The sequence below is a fragment of the Diadema antillarum genome, unplaced genomic scaffold, assembly GCF_040938485.1.
Source record: "Diadema antillarum isolate AM-2024a unplaced genomic scaffold, OU_Dant_1.0 scf00000172, whole genome shotgun sequence".
Lineage (NCBI taxonomy): Eukaryota > Metazoa > Echinodermata > Echinoidea > Diadematoida > Diadematidae > Diadema > Diadema antillarum.
Window position 1 is genome coordinate 814,025 of NW_027271061.1, and position 16,698 is coordinate 830,722.

Sequence of the window (16,698 nt, forward strand, 5' to 3'; positions counted from 1 at the left end):
ATTTTTGTGGAATTCTCTTTATTTTTTCTTTATTGTCCACAAATGACGTCATAATCTCTATTAGTCTCCTCACCCAGCAGTTCCAAAACCAAAACTTAAAAATTCATACCTTTTGCATCGATTGTCCGATTTTCCTCAAACTTTTACTGATGTGTTCTACTTATGTTGCTACTTTCACTTAATCCACATTTCTCTTTGGGTTTGGGTTCCCTTTAAAACTGTGCATCATCCGCTTTTTGCTCAGAGAGCTATTTCTCAGCTGTTAAAGTAGTCTCATGGGCACAATGGGCAACACATTCATGTACTGTACAATGTCAGTAGCATTCTAGAATGGTGGTTCTGGGAGGGTTCAAACCAAATAGATCTGACAGCAATAGTAAAACAGTCCATCCGTCGCACACTACGACAATGTAATGATTCAGTGTACAATCGATCATGACAATATCACCTCATTTGATTAGCAACTGCTTAGCTCTCTCTAATCAACTACCACCTCAACCCCCCTTCTCTCCATTTCTTTTTCTCTGTCATGTTTCTCATCAGGGGGGGACAATGATCAAGCTAAAACATGAAGAATATCGACACGAGTCTATATAACAAAGGAGTGAAGCAAAGCAGGCCTACATCGTATCGATTCGTCATTCACCATTGTTCACGGAAAGGGATATTGGAATGATTCGTTACCCAAGAAAGGTGCATATCGTATTGGTTCGACACTCGGGAAAGAAACATCGTATTGATTCGGTGCTCACGAAAAGAGCACATCGTATCTATGGGTCGCTACTCGGGAAAGAAACATCGTATTGATTCGGTATTTACGAGAAGGGCACATCGTATTGGGTCGCTACTCGGGAAAGAAACATCGTATTGATTGATTCGGTATTAACGACAGGGGCACATCGTATTGTTAGCTACTCGGGAAAGAAATGTCGTATATTCGGTACTACTCATGAAAGGGGCACATCCTATATTGCAGGGGCGGATCCAGGAATTCCGTTAAGGGGGGGGGAGCGCACGTGCCCCCTTTTATTTTCTTTTTATTTCTTTTGTTTGAACAAAAATTAAAGGGGGCCCCCGGTGAATCGGTATTCACGAAAGGGGCGTATCGTTTTACTTCGTTACTCGGGACAGAGACATCGTATCACTGTTTGATTGGGTACTCACGAAAGGGGCACATCGGACAACAGGCTCCCGGCGGGTGAATGGCGTCTTCACACTCGTGCGGCGGGCATCCCTTGATGACGCACTCGATGGTAGCGTTGGTACATACACATGTACTGCAGTCATTGATGACCCATTCTTCCCCGTGCTCGTGGGGGATGCCCCGGTAGACGCAGGGAAGCAGATAGCCTTCCGAACTCATGAAACTCACGCTGGAATAGTCCTCTGTGTTGAGATATTAGGAAAGATACGATGCCAGTAAGCCAGTTCACAGTTAGCACTAGCCGGCAATGACCTCTGGAACCACAGACTTAATTGAATAATCTTTTAGAAGAGCATTTGCAAAAAGCCTTGCAGAAAGTGTTAATTTAGTACAAGTATTACGTACTGCATGAAATTATGTTGTTAATTTTGTTGAAAACATTACACATTCATTTGTATATTAAGACATAGTACACCTGCTTCATACATGAATATTCATAACATAATTTTCATGAAGACCTATGCACTATTGAAAACTCAGTTACGCTTGGAAATAAGTCAATTTCGAGAATGGTCTGCGATAAGCTTTATGAACACATGCTCAGATTATATTCAGCTATGTGAAATGGTTTACTGCAGTCTGCGTTTCAATGATGAGCTTGATGCAGTGCTACTGCTCAGACTGTTCCCACTTGGCCGAGTTGGAGTCTCGAGTTGTGCCGAGCTGCGCGAGCTTGAACTCGCGTGAAATTTGTCAATTCAATGAGCTGCGCATGAGTGATCTACGAGGCAACATCGAGTTTACTACGATAGCTGTACGAGTGATACGAGTCACACCGATCTTGGTGTGAGTTGTGATGACCTGTGTACGACTTAAACCGAACTTTCATCGAGTTATAAAGAGCTTGTTACGAGCCCGTTACGAGCCCGTTATGAGTTCGCGCAATCCTTGCTGTTTGGTTTGGCCTCCAGTGGGGTCTTTTCTCCCATTTTCTTCTACTGGGATCTGGTCTTGTGGGTCTTGTTTAGAGGCTTGGTCTTCTGACTGCCTCTGTAGCTCATCAAGGATGATCTCTTTTGTTTCTACTGTCTCTTCCTGCTCTTCTACCTCTACTTCTACCATTGCTTGATTGATCTCCATTTCCTTCTTCGGTTTTTTCTTGGATTTCTTGAGCCGAGGCATGTTTTTTGTCTTAATTTTTAAGTATAGCCTAAGTTCTATAGAAATGTAATGGCAATGACCTATTTGTGCACGTGCACGTGCGTTTAGGGTTGAATGAATGTCTCCTGTCTCGAAAACGCTGGCAAAATGTGAATAATTCCATATTAATAGGTCAGTGTAATGCACTCTGAATAAGCTAATACAAAACTCGTAAGTCGCAGAGCTCGATCTAAACTCGCGCTTAGCTCGAGGGCAATTCCCCCTTACACATACTGGTAGTAGAGTCGTAGTGCTCGTATGGCACTCTTCAAAACTCGAGCAGAACTCGCCGATACACTTGATGGTGGCGAGTTACGAAGAGTTCATCGCGAGCTTCGTACGAGTATTGAGAGTTTGTTACGAGTAGTACGAGTATATTACGAGTTTAAAAGAGTTCAGCACGAGTTACTTCGACAGTACTGCTCGAGTTAAGGAAAATTTTGAACATGTTCAAAATTTTTGAAACCACTCGCGAGTTCACGGGGAGTTTTGCAGATTCACTACGAGTTACGCGAGTTTTCGCGAGTTATCCCGAGTTACATGAAGAGCTTTACGCGAGTTATGCCCCTTTGAGGCAACTCGCCACAACTCGCCAAAGCTCGGCACTGTAACTCGGCTAAGTGGGAACCCTGCTTAAATTTCAATAGCCATCACTAGCTATTACAACTAATATCCACAACACATATAACAGCAAGTATCACACTCGACTGCTGCTACTATATACTATGATACAAGTTAAGCTACTAATGAAAATAATGCTGCTGGAGAAATGATATGGCATTAATGACGATATCAATCGTAAGGCTAATATCACATTTAATGACATGTCACTGCTTTCCAACAATACAATTTGCTTTCCTTTGTGACGATTTGCAACAGATCAAACATGCAGAGAGGAAATATAGATAATAATTCCTTTGCATCACATTGGCACAGTGATATTTAGAAGCTGTATGTTTCTATCGTGATAGAAATAGCCCCCCCCCCCCCAGAAAAAAAAAAATCCAAACACAAGCAGGTAAGAGTAACTCAAGGACATGCAGTGAACGCGGTAGAAGTTTCCATGTAACAACGTTACAGCCATCGATGTTATATTCACAAATTTCACCTGCAGTTAATGATTCGTACCAGACAGGCATGAGCCAAATTTATGATATATTCTCCCTCGGGCCCTTGAACATCGATCATTTCCAACATGTGTCATTGTAAGTATTACTGTCGCCATACCAACACACAGTTGTCTGCCAGCAACTAATGTACTATTTTCGGATGTAGAATCATTTTGACACACAACATTTTCATCATTTATCGTAAACAAACACGGATCTAGTTTGGCGTTGACAGGTGGTTTTCTTCCATAAAGTTCCTTTCTTTTATTTCGAGGCCCATACTGCCGGAAAGGGTTATGTTTCGTTTCTTCTGTAAATTGCGTCCCATTTTGTTTGCTATTCTTTCACTTTCATTCAAGCTAACGGCATTGTCATTTGTCCTATTTGATTTGTATATTTCACGAAATGAGATTCTGTCTCATTTATAATTTTATGTGATCAAAAAGGGATTAGTCATAGACGCTGTGAAGAATAAACAAGATATAGTACCACAAATTTAGTATTCAATTTGATTTCCCATTCTAAATGATTGTACAAACTTTGATAGTTTGTACTATTTGGACGAAATCGTTATCTTTACGCGGAATTAAATGGGGATTTAAAGGGCTGGTGCAAAAGAGGAAAAGCAATCTTTAACGCGCTTTACGGACAGATGAAGTGTTGGATTGATTTTGACGTTATATTACACATATGCTAATGTTGCTTTTGGTATCACTTAGGGAGAGTAATTACTTTGAACACTGAGTAGCTTTATGCGTAGTAAAAAAAATCATAAAAGTGGGGTTATTGTCACGAGAGCCCGAGTTGGCTGCTGTGGTTCTGCTGGTAAATCACTCTAAAACGAACGATTTCCTCCCTTCGACAACAACTGGGTTCTCGTATGTCTTCATCATCACATACCTAGGACTTAGAATTCCCCTAATTAAAAAAAAAGAATGTCTATTAGACGTAGAGAATGACTCTATAGGAAGTGTGTTAGCAATCTAGGTTCATCAGTCGACGCTCTCATTTTATTCACGGCCAACTATGTGGTGATGGAATGGTGTGTTGGAAGAGCTGATACTGTTTAGTGTGTTTTAGTGCGCTAGGCGATCGAGCGAGAGTATTTGTACTCAACAAGACTGTGTAAAGCTTTACACATTTTTAATACATAGTGATCAGGAACTGGGTCTAACGTCATGTGTAAGCATATTTGTTTTGTTTTATGTTTCCTTCATAAAGTGCCACAGAGCATCCACTATTTCCCTCATTATGTGAAGATGTAATTTGTGAAAGTATTTTTTTAAACTATATGATGTGCATTGTATGCGTTGCCAGAGAGTCTATCATCAATATAAAAAAGGTTGTGGAACACAGGGTCAACACTGGTCAATGGTTTAACGACAAGTTGAAAAAGTATAATTGTATTTTTTTTTTATTATTATTCTCAGAAACGGTTCAAAATATTTCATGTTACGTTTCAGCCTTTTGGTGTTTTTTATTACGTGAGATCAAATTTTGGTGCAAAAATGTGCAATAATATGATACAGAGTGTTGGTTAGATACAATAGTGTATATTTGCCGGTTAGATATACGAGAGAGTGTGCGTATTAGTGGAATGACAGTTAGAAGAGAGAGAGAGGGGGGGGGGGAGAAAGTGAGAGAGATAGATGTGCAAATATCAGACGCTATTTTCGTATATACATGAGTGTTATAATAATTCGAATATATAGTATTTAATTATTGATTGATACAGTTCATGTGCAATACTGTGTGCATAGGACTTTATAATCAATATGTAAATGAGCGTATTTCCACAAGTCATAGAATGCAAGTTTACATAATATAGATTGACGCGCTACAGTAGCACAAGACAAAACTGAATTTCGGAAATAAAAGTAATTTAGAAATAAGAAAAGAAAGGAAACTTTAAAGAAAATGTAGATGTCATGGCTCAACACAAAATTTGTCTCCTTGTGAGCATTTTGTATTTCGAATGTGGCGAGAGCAATAGAAGGTTCTATAAGCAATTAGCATGTAGGTTAATTCTTTATTCCAAGGGGATTGTTTACACTGGTAAATTACCAAGTAAGAGGTATCAAACTTGTCGGGTAATCAGGGAATTGAAGTAGGGTCTACATATTATTTGATAATCATTTTTCAATATCCAGGTAAATAAATTGTACTTGTATTTGTATAAGTGGTTTCTTTCGCGGTGGTTTTATTTTCGCGCTTTTCGCGCTTTGAGGTTGAACCGCGAATTTAACATCACGCGAAAATGTTTTGAAACCGTGGGTTGTTACAACGACATCATTACCGATCGCGAATTTAAACACACGCGAAAAAGTCGGCACCGATGGAAACCGCGAAAGTTTCTGTACGCGAAAGAAACCACTTTTACAGTATTAGAAAGCTATTTCTTATGATTATATGAGGTTCCAACTTAAAAACACATATGAGACTTCATTCTAATGTAATAACTAAGTACATCTGTGTTTCAAGGAATGATATAGTATATTGGTGGAGATGAAGATTGGGCTTTTGACTTTTTGTGAGATACCAAGAAACCACTCATGAATAGTATAGAACATACTATTCTCATAGGACTTTAAAGTTTATTTGATGGAAATCGGTTTTGGAATGGTTGAAACATCCGAAAACGAAGTAAAACAAAGCAATCGTAATAAAAGGTGGGTCCCACCTTTTATTAGGATCGGTCTTTTGGAATATCTTAGCCATTTCAAAAACCAATTTTCATCAAGTAAACATTGCTTTCCTCTTGAAATTACATGCTCTTTCATATTTCTAAGAGCTTTCTCATTATCTCTCCAAAAATGATAGAAACCTGAACTTAGGTTTCAACCATATAAAACTATACAATCCCTTTAAAGGACATAAATTATGGATGAAAATAGATAGATGAATTTGAATTTGATATCAAGTAATAAAACCCAGCGTTATTCGCCTTCTGGAGGACTGAACTGACGAAGCATCAAGACAGATCTGTAGAAGGTAATTGAAAATTAGTCGTGGTATTCTCTAATCAGTAGATTGAAAAGGTGAGTTTTCAGTCCAGTGTGATTATCTGAAAGCTATGGTCGTAGGCAGGGCTTGCGACGATCTTTTCAGAAATTGTTTTATTTTATTGAAGATATCCATATCCAAACAAAGGACTGTCATTTAGTACTTTCACTTACCGTCCTGAGCCTGGCACACAGAAATAAAGAAGAAAACTGTAACCAATGCTCCGATGATCTTGAGGACTCGGAGGCTCTTGTCGCCATGGTAACTCCTCATACTCCTCCCTGCCGCCATTTCCAAGTATTTCCTCTCGTAGGCTTCTCTTGAGTCGCCGTAGCGAAATCAGTCTAAATGTACTTGCTCCTTACTAAGCCTGTTATCCTGTAATTATCATCCTCGGATTCCTCCCTTCGCTGTTCACAGAACCTCTCTTCATCACCTCACGGTGCGATCTGGCGGTGGTGTTGCCTACAGTCCCCGTGACACCCTACGCGCCGTGGTAACTCTAATCCTCTGCACAACATCCCGCACGTAAAAATGGGAAAAAACGGTTATCCGTGCGCTGAAAAAATACATGGCAGCTGGCAAGAATCCAGGGACCAGTGTTTGTGTCCCTGCTTACTCTGAAAAGTTTTCTAAACTAAACTGCACTAAGTCACAAATAAGAGGCATCCTGTTTTGGATCTTTGAGGTGTTAGCTGGAATTCTTCCCTTCTGTCTATTTTTTAATCCATCTACCTATCCATCTATCTGTCTCTATGTCAATCTGTCTTTCCATCTCAGTCTGTCAGTAGTTATGTTAAGATGATGTGAGTGATTGTGATACCATGTGTACATAGACTGTTCCACCCGCAATTTTTTCACAATAGGCCTACTTCAAATTACATCAAACCAAAAATAAGATTTTTATCCTCGAACCGGATTTTTCGTCGCGTTTCAATTAGATATATACTGTAAAACCAGACATTTTCGCGTGCTTGAAACTTTCTCGAACCTTGGGAGGAGCCAAAATTCGCGAAATTAAAATGCATGCGAATGTTCTTATCTACACTATACTTGTCTGCATTGAATGCCTACGGCAATTCGCGAAATTTTCATGCAGCAAAAAAGGTCGTTCGTTCTAATTCGCGAAAATTTCATACCGCGATTATTTCTGGCTTTACAAATAGCGAAGATGACTGTGAAAGGGAAAATTCGCAGTCGCTATTTTTATTCATTCATTTTTTTTCTTTTTTTTTTAAAACCAAAAGCGTTATCATTATGACGTAGGGCCTACTTACCCACAAATCAATAGGAGAGTCGCAAATTGATGAAATCCCCTCAGGTGAAATAATTACTGGACTATCTCGACCATTGTTACTACCAGATGAAACATCTGAATCTCTCTGTAGTTTTTTGGCTCTTTGAATTTTTATCTTCATGGATTATTCGTATACTACTGTCTGATCTTACACTTCTTTGCACTTTATATGAAAGTTCAAGAGGTTGCAGTATCGTACATAAGGTTAGCTTGGTTTATCTTAGATTAAATAAGTTATTTTTCACTAGGTTTTCGTCGTATTTGTTGTTGGTTTTGATTTACAACACTTCTGAATCATCTTATTTCGGTTTTATTTCAAAGGTTGTGATGTGGTTTAAGGCTGAACTGAATCTAAATTTTGGTGCCAATAATGTTTAGATCTTTGTAAGTGAGATGTAATCGAAGTTATGGCCCGGTCTTATTCATTTCCCGTTTGTGATTGTTTATTTGTTTGCTTGTTTATTGTGTCATCAGAACCAAAAGGGTGGTACGTAATTAACTGACTTCTTCTTCTTTTTTTTTCTTTTTTTTTTTTGTTTACGATTCTGGCAACACTCTGGGTTAAGCATTACGTCATAATCATGATTATCATTCAAGGCGAACAACAATGTACCGAAATGCGCACATTGTTCCACGTGACACATATTTTTTGTCTCTATTCATTCACCAAACTAAACATAGATAGCCTCGGCTATATCGGGATAAGGTATAAAAACATTTTAAAACTATTTCAGTAACCGCACTACATCACTTCTTACTTTGTTTAGTCGACGCCGGAGTATATTAGCTTTGATAAAAACCGGAGTACATTAGCTTTGATAATTATTAATCGTTTATCTAATGTGTGACTGGACTGACATCGCGACGTCTGCGAAGATATGCGTCACCTGACAACAGAAACGTATACTCCTAGAAACATCACATCATAAAAGTTGGTCTTTTTTCCTTTTTATCCCTCCACATGGCATTTATTGACATATTTGTATACTCACCTAGTCTAGTATTAATCAATACAATGATAACAGTTAACAAATGAATAAGAATCAATAAATGACAAACAAACTCGTCACGTGTGTAAAACTAATGATGACCAATTTCATATCTGCCGTAAATAGATAGAAATCACATCATGCCAATAATGCACACAGTAATATTATTCATTTTGTACACGAAACATACTTGACAGCTTAACCTTACCTTTTTCTTCCTCTATTTTTGCTTTCTTTTTAATTTTTTTTTCTTTTTTGGAATGCTCTGCTCATGGTACAGTCATACGTAATTCATTGACAGGAAGTCAAAATGTTCGATGTTTAAAACAGGGCTACTCATAACCTTCATTTGTAAAGTTTTAACAGACATTCTCCCGCTCCTGAACTTAAAAGGAGGAAAATACGTCAGGAAAGTGGAAGTGGCTACGACTAGGAAAAAATGTGAAAAGCAGATGAATGGCACAATTCACCTCAGTGCCTGTATCAATCCCTTTAAAGGGCATAATTTTCTGATTTCACAAAGTTTGACAATTTTGAAGGGTATCCATGAGTACAGTATGTAAGATATCATTTGGATATTTAAGTATGTAGGGCCTACACATTCACAAAACACACACAGTCATACACGCCTAGACACACACACAAACACACACACACACACACACACGCACACACACACACTTGCACACGCACACACACACACACACACATAACATATACCAATAATTCGGGTATGTAAAGGTCCTTTATGCAAAAGTATCTCCGTAGGGACTTCCGGAATGCAGGAATAAAGGTAATGTACTTGCTACTCCCTGCCCTAACTTCATGAGTGGCTCACGAGAATCGGTTTCCAGGATTTTAGCTGTTATTTTGCCGCAGCGATCTGTGTGGTTTGAGATAATCCCTGTGGCAAATGAGAAGTATCCTGTTCTTCCTCCCCATGCACTGCTAGCCAAAGAGACGATGAGGGCGCACTTTGACTTTCTGTAAAGCAGAATCAATTCTGTTAGCAGAAGATGTTGAAGAAGTGACTATAATACTTTCAATATGCATAACCAAATGAATTAACCTTACAACTTGCAGTGTATAAACAAATGATATTATTTGCCGGATATCCGACATTTTCAATCTATTTCTTACCAACTCTATTTTTTTCCCGTGAAAGTGCTCAAAGCGTTCGTATCAACTATTTATAGACCACAAACTGAAGTATAAAACTCGTCATAATTCATCAATACTAAGTGTTGAAAAGTTTTACCACACAAGGTAAATTATAAAAGGCTATCAAGATTAAGGTTCAATGAGTGCCTTATTGGACTTCTGGGAGAAAAATGGAATTCATGCCCCATCCCGGTTCAACAATGTATACATTGAAAGCAGAAGAATCATCTCAGTAAAACACAATTCATGTCAATTATTATTCAACGTAAAATTTAGTAGTGTCCACTTTGAGCCATCATAGTTTAATCAAGAAATGATTGCATACAACGAAAGATAGGCCTACAAAGTATAATGCACTAGTCATGCCGTTCACAGGAAATCAATTTAAGAGCATCAATGGCTCTGATTGAATAGTTTACTATGAAACTTAATCTTTCACCGGATGTTCTGATAGAGTAATAGATATATCAATACCTCAAAGAATATTCAGTCTTTTCTACACAGTAGGATATTTCATTTTTTTTGACAATGTATGAAGATAGACTGCCCAATCTGAGGCACAGTTAAAATGAAATGTTCAAGATTAATGTGTCCATGACCCTTCACATTGATTCTCACTTTGTAATAGCATTCGAACACCATATTATAATCCATGATGGGTATTATTCGTCTGCCTGTTTCGGAGTATGTATGAAACGAGATGACAATAATGACCGATCTATTCAAGGAGATGATCTCGGCAGGCATACTAATGTCTGTTCTAACACCAGTCACTGCATATTTGGTCATTTTCTCCCAGTAGGAATGCTTTCTTTCTCATTTAATACCGGAAAATACGTTGTAAATGTTTACAAGGTAATTTTGTGTGCAAGATTCTGTGCTTTTTGTTCTGTCAATTCATTTCAATTCAGATCAAACCTCATTTCCAATATCACATTTTTCCGATGCCATATGGATGCAGTTGAAAATTATAAACTTTATAGGAAACTATTTGTTGAAAATCATTGTATCATTAGAAAAGAGAGGCCCCTGTAAAAGACATCAATCTTATAGAGATATGGGCGTTGATATACTTTCACTTTGGTATAGCTTACACAACTCATGTATTTCGCCGATTCATAAGGAATGTGCTAATTGTTGTGAATCTCATTCGTCTTCTATATACTGACAGGTGCATTGCACCTGTTTGTAGAGACAGGTGCGATGCACCTGTTTGAAGACAACAGTTTTTGATTTCGATTTGATTTATTTGTTCCTGCAATATCGTTGTACATGCACATTCATGTACATGTGTGTATACATACACATTGTTAGTACCATACTGTTCACAAAGTACTTTTCTCTCCACTGGCTTTACAATGTGTAACAGCGGGTATCAGCGATAGTATACAAATAATGATTAACCCAGAAGGGCTATAGCTTAAGCGTAGCTTGATTTGCTTGCAGCCCTCATTATAAAATTATATACAATAGGCTTACATACAGAAAAGAAAAGATAGAAGGGAGGGATTTACTTTCGTAGAGATATGATAGAAGAATGAAAAAAAAAAGGAAAAGAGAGGTATGTTTGCTTTCATCAAGGTTTACACAAAGTTGTATGCCCCGGATCACTGATCAGCAAGGCATGACAAAATATTTTCTCCCCCAGGTACATTTATCGTTCATTGTTATTGCTGTGTATAGTTTGGAAACATAAAAATGTACTGTATTTATTAGAGTTAAGAGATTTAATGTCTATGCAAGTACCTCTTTAAATGATTATGAAATTCAAGAACAGATTAGTTGATTACATTGAGTCATGATATAATCAGTCTATGGCAATTTTTTTTAATTCTCAACTTGCTGATCAAGGAACGATAATCTTTACCCAGGAAATACCCTTCATTGGTGTCAGACTATTGTCTGGAGGCCTGTTGTGCGTTAATATGTACTTTTAATGTGTTAGAATTCATATTTAGAAGATGCAGTCTGCACAGGAAATGTCATGGTGAGGTTGAAAGACTCATTGATTATGACCTTCGTCAGGCCGTCATTCAACTTTCTGCAAAGGTCGAACACTGGGAACGTGAGGAGCTCTTGCCGTAGGAGGCGCCCTTCAGAAAGAAAAGAGATGGGGGGGGGGGGGTTGGTGGTTCCTGTCATGCCTTCGTAAATGAGAAATCCCCCAAACATCCGTCCTTCCCTCATCGCGATTGAACAAATGACATGGTGATTTGGGAGTGACGCTCATTTGACCCGGAAAGAAAGGAAGAGTGAGGGGAGGAAGTGACGTCACAGCGTTCACCATTCAAGGATTAAAGATAATACTTTACGTCATGTTCACGTCGATTTTAATGAAATGAGTAAAATAAAGCAAATTGGATAGTTAACCCGTTCCATACAGGAACCTGGGTGCCTGTGTATTAAGTCTATGGAGATTTCAGAATTTAGTATGGAATGGGTTAAGATTCCATACATCATATATGAAATATAAAAGACAATTTTCCCTTTTATTAACTTTGTACAACTTAATAGAAACGACGACACGCCATCATTTTGCTATTGGTTTTTGCATAAAAGTATAAACAGACATGACATTTGTCGAAAGGTTCCCAAAAGTCATCTGCTTAGTTACATTTCATATATTAACATTTTTTTCCTTTTATGTGTTTCAAGATATATTCTACTTCATTATCATAACCCAAATCTACTAAGAATTTGTGTGCAGGTGAAAGTATGTCTTATGAATTTAAATGGAATTGTGGATTTTACTTTTTTTTCCAAATACAAAATATGAAATAACAGAACATATAGGAGACATTGACATGTCATACTTCCTAATAATAAAGCCAAAATCTTTATATTGTGTTTTCAGGGGAAATTGTGTGACAAAAAGAAAAGCAAGGACAATCGTCCTTTGTTTACATTTTGTCCGTGGTTACACCGTCAGCATGACGCTTATTTCTCCTCGGTCATGTCTGTTAATACTCGAAGCTATGCGGCAAGGTAGTACCCATATACGACGAAAAGAAAGCAGTTTCCATTCTTACACACACACACACACACACACACAAACACACACACACACACACACACACTCACACACACACACACACGCACACACACACGCACACACACACACACACAAGCATCATAATCACGATTATCTCTTTTGACCTCGGGACTGTACATGAAAATTAGATGTCAACGTGGCGAGATATAGAATAAATGAATTTTGTGAATAATCATTACTTACGACTTAGTAATCATTAATCTTCTCTTATACGTGAATACTCGCAATTTTCATGAGAATACATTGAAAAAAGAAAAATAACTGCACACTTTCTGAACTCTCATTCGTTGCCAAGGCATCCAATTCAATTAATGAGGAGGTGCACTTACACAGATGAAATGAAGTAATTCTGCATTTTATATAGAAGTTAGAATTCTCTATGCCATAATAGTATGTCTCTAGATCTGCATTCAATCGCCATGAATTGCCATCCTCGGGCTCAACGATTTAATCATGAGCGATTCTCAACTGTACGAATTTATGCACACAGACGTCGAATAGTACGACGTCGAAGAGTACGTGGAAGGTGATTAATGAGGCGCTCAAACATAAAAACAATACTGATCCTCCTAAATATATTTCAGTGGACGGCCGCCAGATTAACGACCCGGTCAATATGGCGTAATCTTTCAATGATTATTTTGCAACTCTTGGTCCACATCTTGCCAGTAAAATCCCGAAATCATCAACTGAATTTTATAGATACTTAGGTAATAGGAATTCTCTATCAATATTTTTTGAACCTATTGCTGAAGAAGAAATTATAGATATTATTAAGAATTTGAACGATAAAAAAAGTTCAGGATATGATGGAATTACAAATTTTCTTTTAAAAAATGTTTTAAACGAAATCATTACTCCTCTTACATACATTTTCAATCAATCCTTATTTAATGGCAAAGTCCCCAATAAGATGAAGGTCGCAAAAGCTGTCCCTATCTTTAAGAAGGGACAGAAAGATTTGGTGAATAATTATCGACCAATTTCTTTGTTGACTTCAATCTCTAAAATTCTCGAAAGGGTGGTTTACACACGATTATTAAAATTTCTCACAAATCATAACATTCTGTCGGATTCTCAGTTTGGTTTTAGAAAACATTACAAGCACAACCCATGCTTTACTTACTTTTATAGACAAGGTAGCTCATGCTATAGATAGTTTTGAACATACAATTGGAGTTTTTCTTGATTTTTCTAAAGCTTTCGACACGATCGATCATGAAATCTTGTTTTATAAATTGTGTCACTATGGAATCCGCGGTACCCCCTTAGAATGGTTTAAGAGTTATTCAACAGAAAGAAAGCGATTTGTTAATATCAATAGCCATGATTCGCAATTAAAGCCTATTTCATGTGGAGTCCCGCAGGGCTCCCTCTTGGGCCCACTTTTATTTATAGTATACATAAACGATCTTCCAAAATCATCGCAAATTTTGTCATTCATTTGTTTCGCCGATGACACAAGCTTGTTTTTTTCACATCGAGACCCTAATGCATTAATAAATATGATGAATACTGAGCTCAGGTCCGTGCAATCCTGGATTTATGCGAACAAATTGTCCTTGAACATAGAAAAAACTCATTATATGGTATTTAGTAATTCTTTGAATGTTGTTCCATATGATATCAAAATAAATGATTTATGTTTAAAGCAGGTTAATAACACAAAGTTTTTAGGGCTTTGGATTGACCAAGAATTATCCTGAAAAACTCATGTTAATTTTGTAAGTAAAATTTTGTCTAGAAATATTGGGATTTTGAATAAGCTAAAACATTTCTTTCCTGTTCATATTTTGCAGAGTATATATTCTTGTTTAATATCTCCACACTTCAATTTATGGAATTTTGGCGTGGGGAAATGCAATTCACTCATTACTAGATTCCCTTCTCCGTATTCAAAAGCGTGCAATAAGAATCATAAACCACGCCGGATATTTTGCCCATACCAATTGTTTTTTCCATCAAAACAGAATTCTGAAAATTTCAGACTTATTTTATTATAATCTCGGAATTTTCATGTATAAACTAACAACTAATGAATTACCATCTGTTTTTATCCACATGTTCAAAAGGAATCGTTCTATCCACTGTTATCCCACTCGCCAGAGTGACGCCTGTCACCTTCCCCGTACTCGCACTATTTTTGCAAAGAAGACAATTATATTTACTGGACCCAGATATTGGAATGATCTCCCTCTAGATATCACTTCTTCCTTATCTTTATTCACCTTCAAACGCAAATTAAAACAGTTATTACTTAGTGGATACACACTACCAAGCCTTTAGCAACCTTTTTATGCTCCCATTTGTCCTTGTCCGCAGCACGAAGTTACTTAAGTGATTTCATGGTACCGATACATCTTTTAATAATACAGCATTTTTGTTATTCAAACACTGCGAGATTTGTATGCAGTCTGGTTTGTGCGATATCTATGTGGTTCATTAGTTTATTACTCATCTATTTTTTTGTACTGGTGTAATTTTAGTTGGTCAAGACAAACATATCCGTTCTCCGTGTAAAATTATATGCCTATGAACTCGGGAACCTACTTTTTTACAAGCTTTAAAGCTTTTATGTAGGCCCCATCATATTTCTTATACTTACTAGTGACATTTTCATACGATGTGACCATGTACATTTGTGTCAAGTATATTTTCTTTTTCTTTTTCTTCTACAATCAAAAGACATGATTGTATATATTTTGTACTCTTGTTTTGTTGTCAATAATTTTGTAATGTCATCATTGAGAAAATGGAAATATGAAATAAATTTGAACTGATTTGATTTGAATATACGCATGATCATTTGAACATTTTGACAGCAGCTCATTCATAAATTCTTAACTTTGCGATGGATTCTTCGATTTTCTATAAAATTCATTGATTCGTTTTAGTAATAGTTTCGCATTTGAATCCTTGTTGATTATGGGTTTGAAGCGAACTCCCCCCTTAGGCAATGAAAATCCAAGCGCGGTTTCTTTTCTCGTATGAATTCTATACATAATAGATTATGAACACCTCCAATGACAAATACAATAGGCAAATGCAATATACAATAACATATATAATATTATGTACTCAGATATAGTCAAATTAGTTGTATATGTGAGTTTTTTGCGTGTGTCAGTCCTCATCATTTCGAATACTCGTATTCATCGTAATCATGTACTCAAAACGTTTTCATGCATCATTCTGACAATATTTTATGTAATTCTTATATCTCTAGCAATCAAGTAACCTTCTTAACCATCGGTTTATTACAGTATTATGCGAATGCGTGCACTGATGGTGTAATATGACTAGTATCGCTCTGGATACAGACAATAAAATTTACCGGTATCATCAATATCATGACAGATCTTTTTTTTTAACACACAATCATCAACACAGTATGTATACACGCTTCGTATCTAACCAGAGAGAAAGAGAAAAAGACAAATATGGCGAAGTATACTACTGTAGTGTTTGCATGTTGAATACAGAAATTGGTTATGATTATACATATTATTCCTTATAATTTATACTAGATACAGCATTTGATTTTGTGACTTATTGTGAAGCGCAGAAGGAAATAGCCAGAGCGAGTTCATTATTACGACATGTGAATGAGATATTATCATGAACGTTGATAAACATACAAATGAAAACGAGAAAGGAGAGATGAATATGCATGTACATTGTATATGATAATCATGTACACATATGTATACAATATGAACAAGTCTTAGAATATTCATCTAATT

At 37.0% G+C, this 16,698-nt stretch overlaps 1 protein-coding gene across 1 annotated transcript in view; it reads right to left on the reverse strand.

Moving 5' to 3' along the window:
* Window positions 1–2,326, reverse strand: part of LOC139722821 (uncharacterized) — a 28,288-nt gene extending 25,962 nt beyond the window's left edge. The window contains exons 1-2 of the mRNA XM_071634116.1: window positions 2,071–2,326; window positions 1,165–1,386 (exon numbers count right to left, since the gene is read on the reverse strand). Of these exons, the coding sequence (XP_071490217.1) occupies window positions 1,165–1,386; window positions 2,071–2,326 (478 nt within the window). The remainder of the gene's footprint in view (window positions 1–1,164; window positions 1,387–2,070) is intronic.
* Between the last annotated feature and the right edge of the window lie 14,372 nt (window positions 2,327–16,698).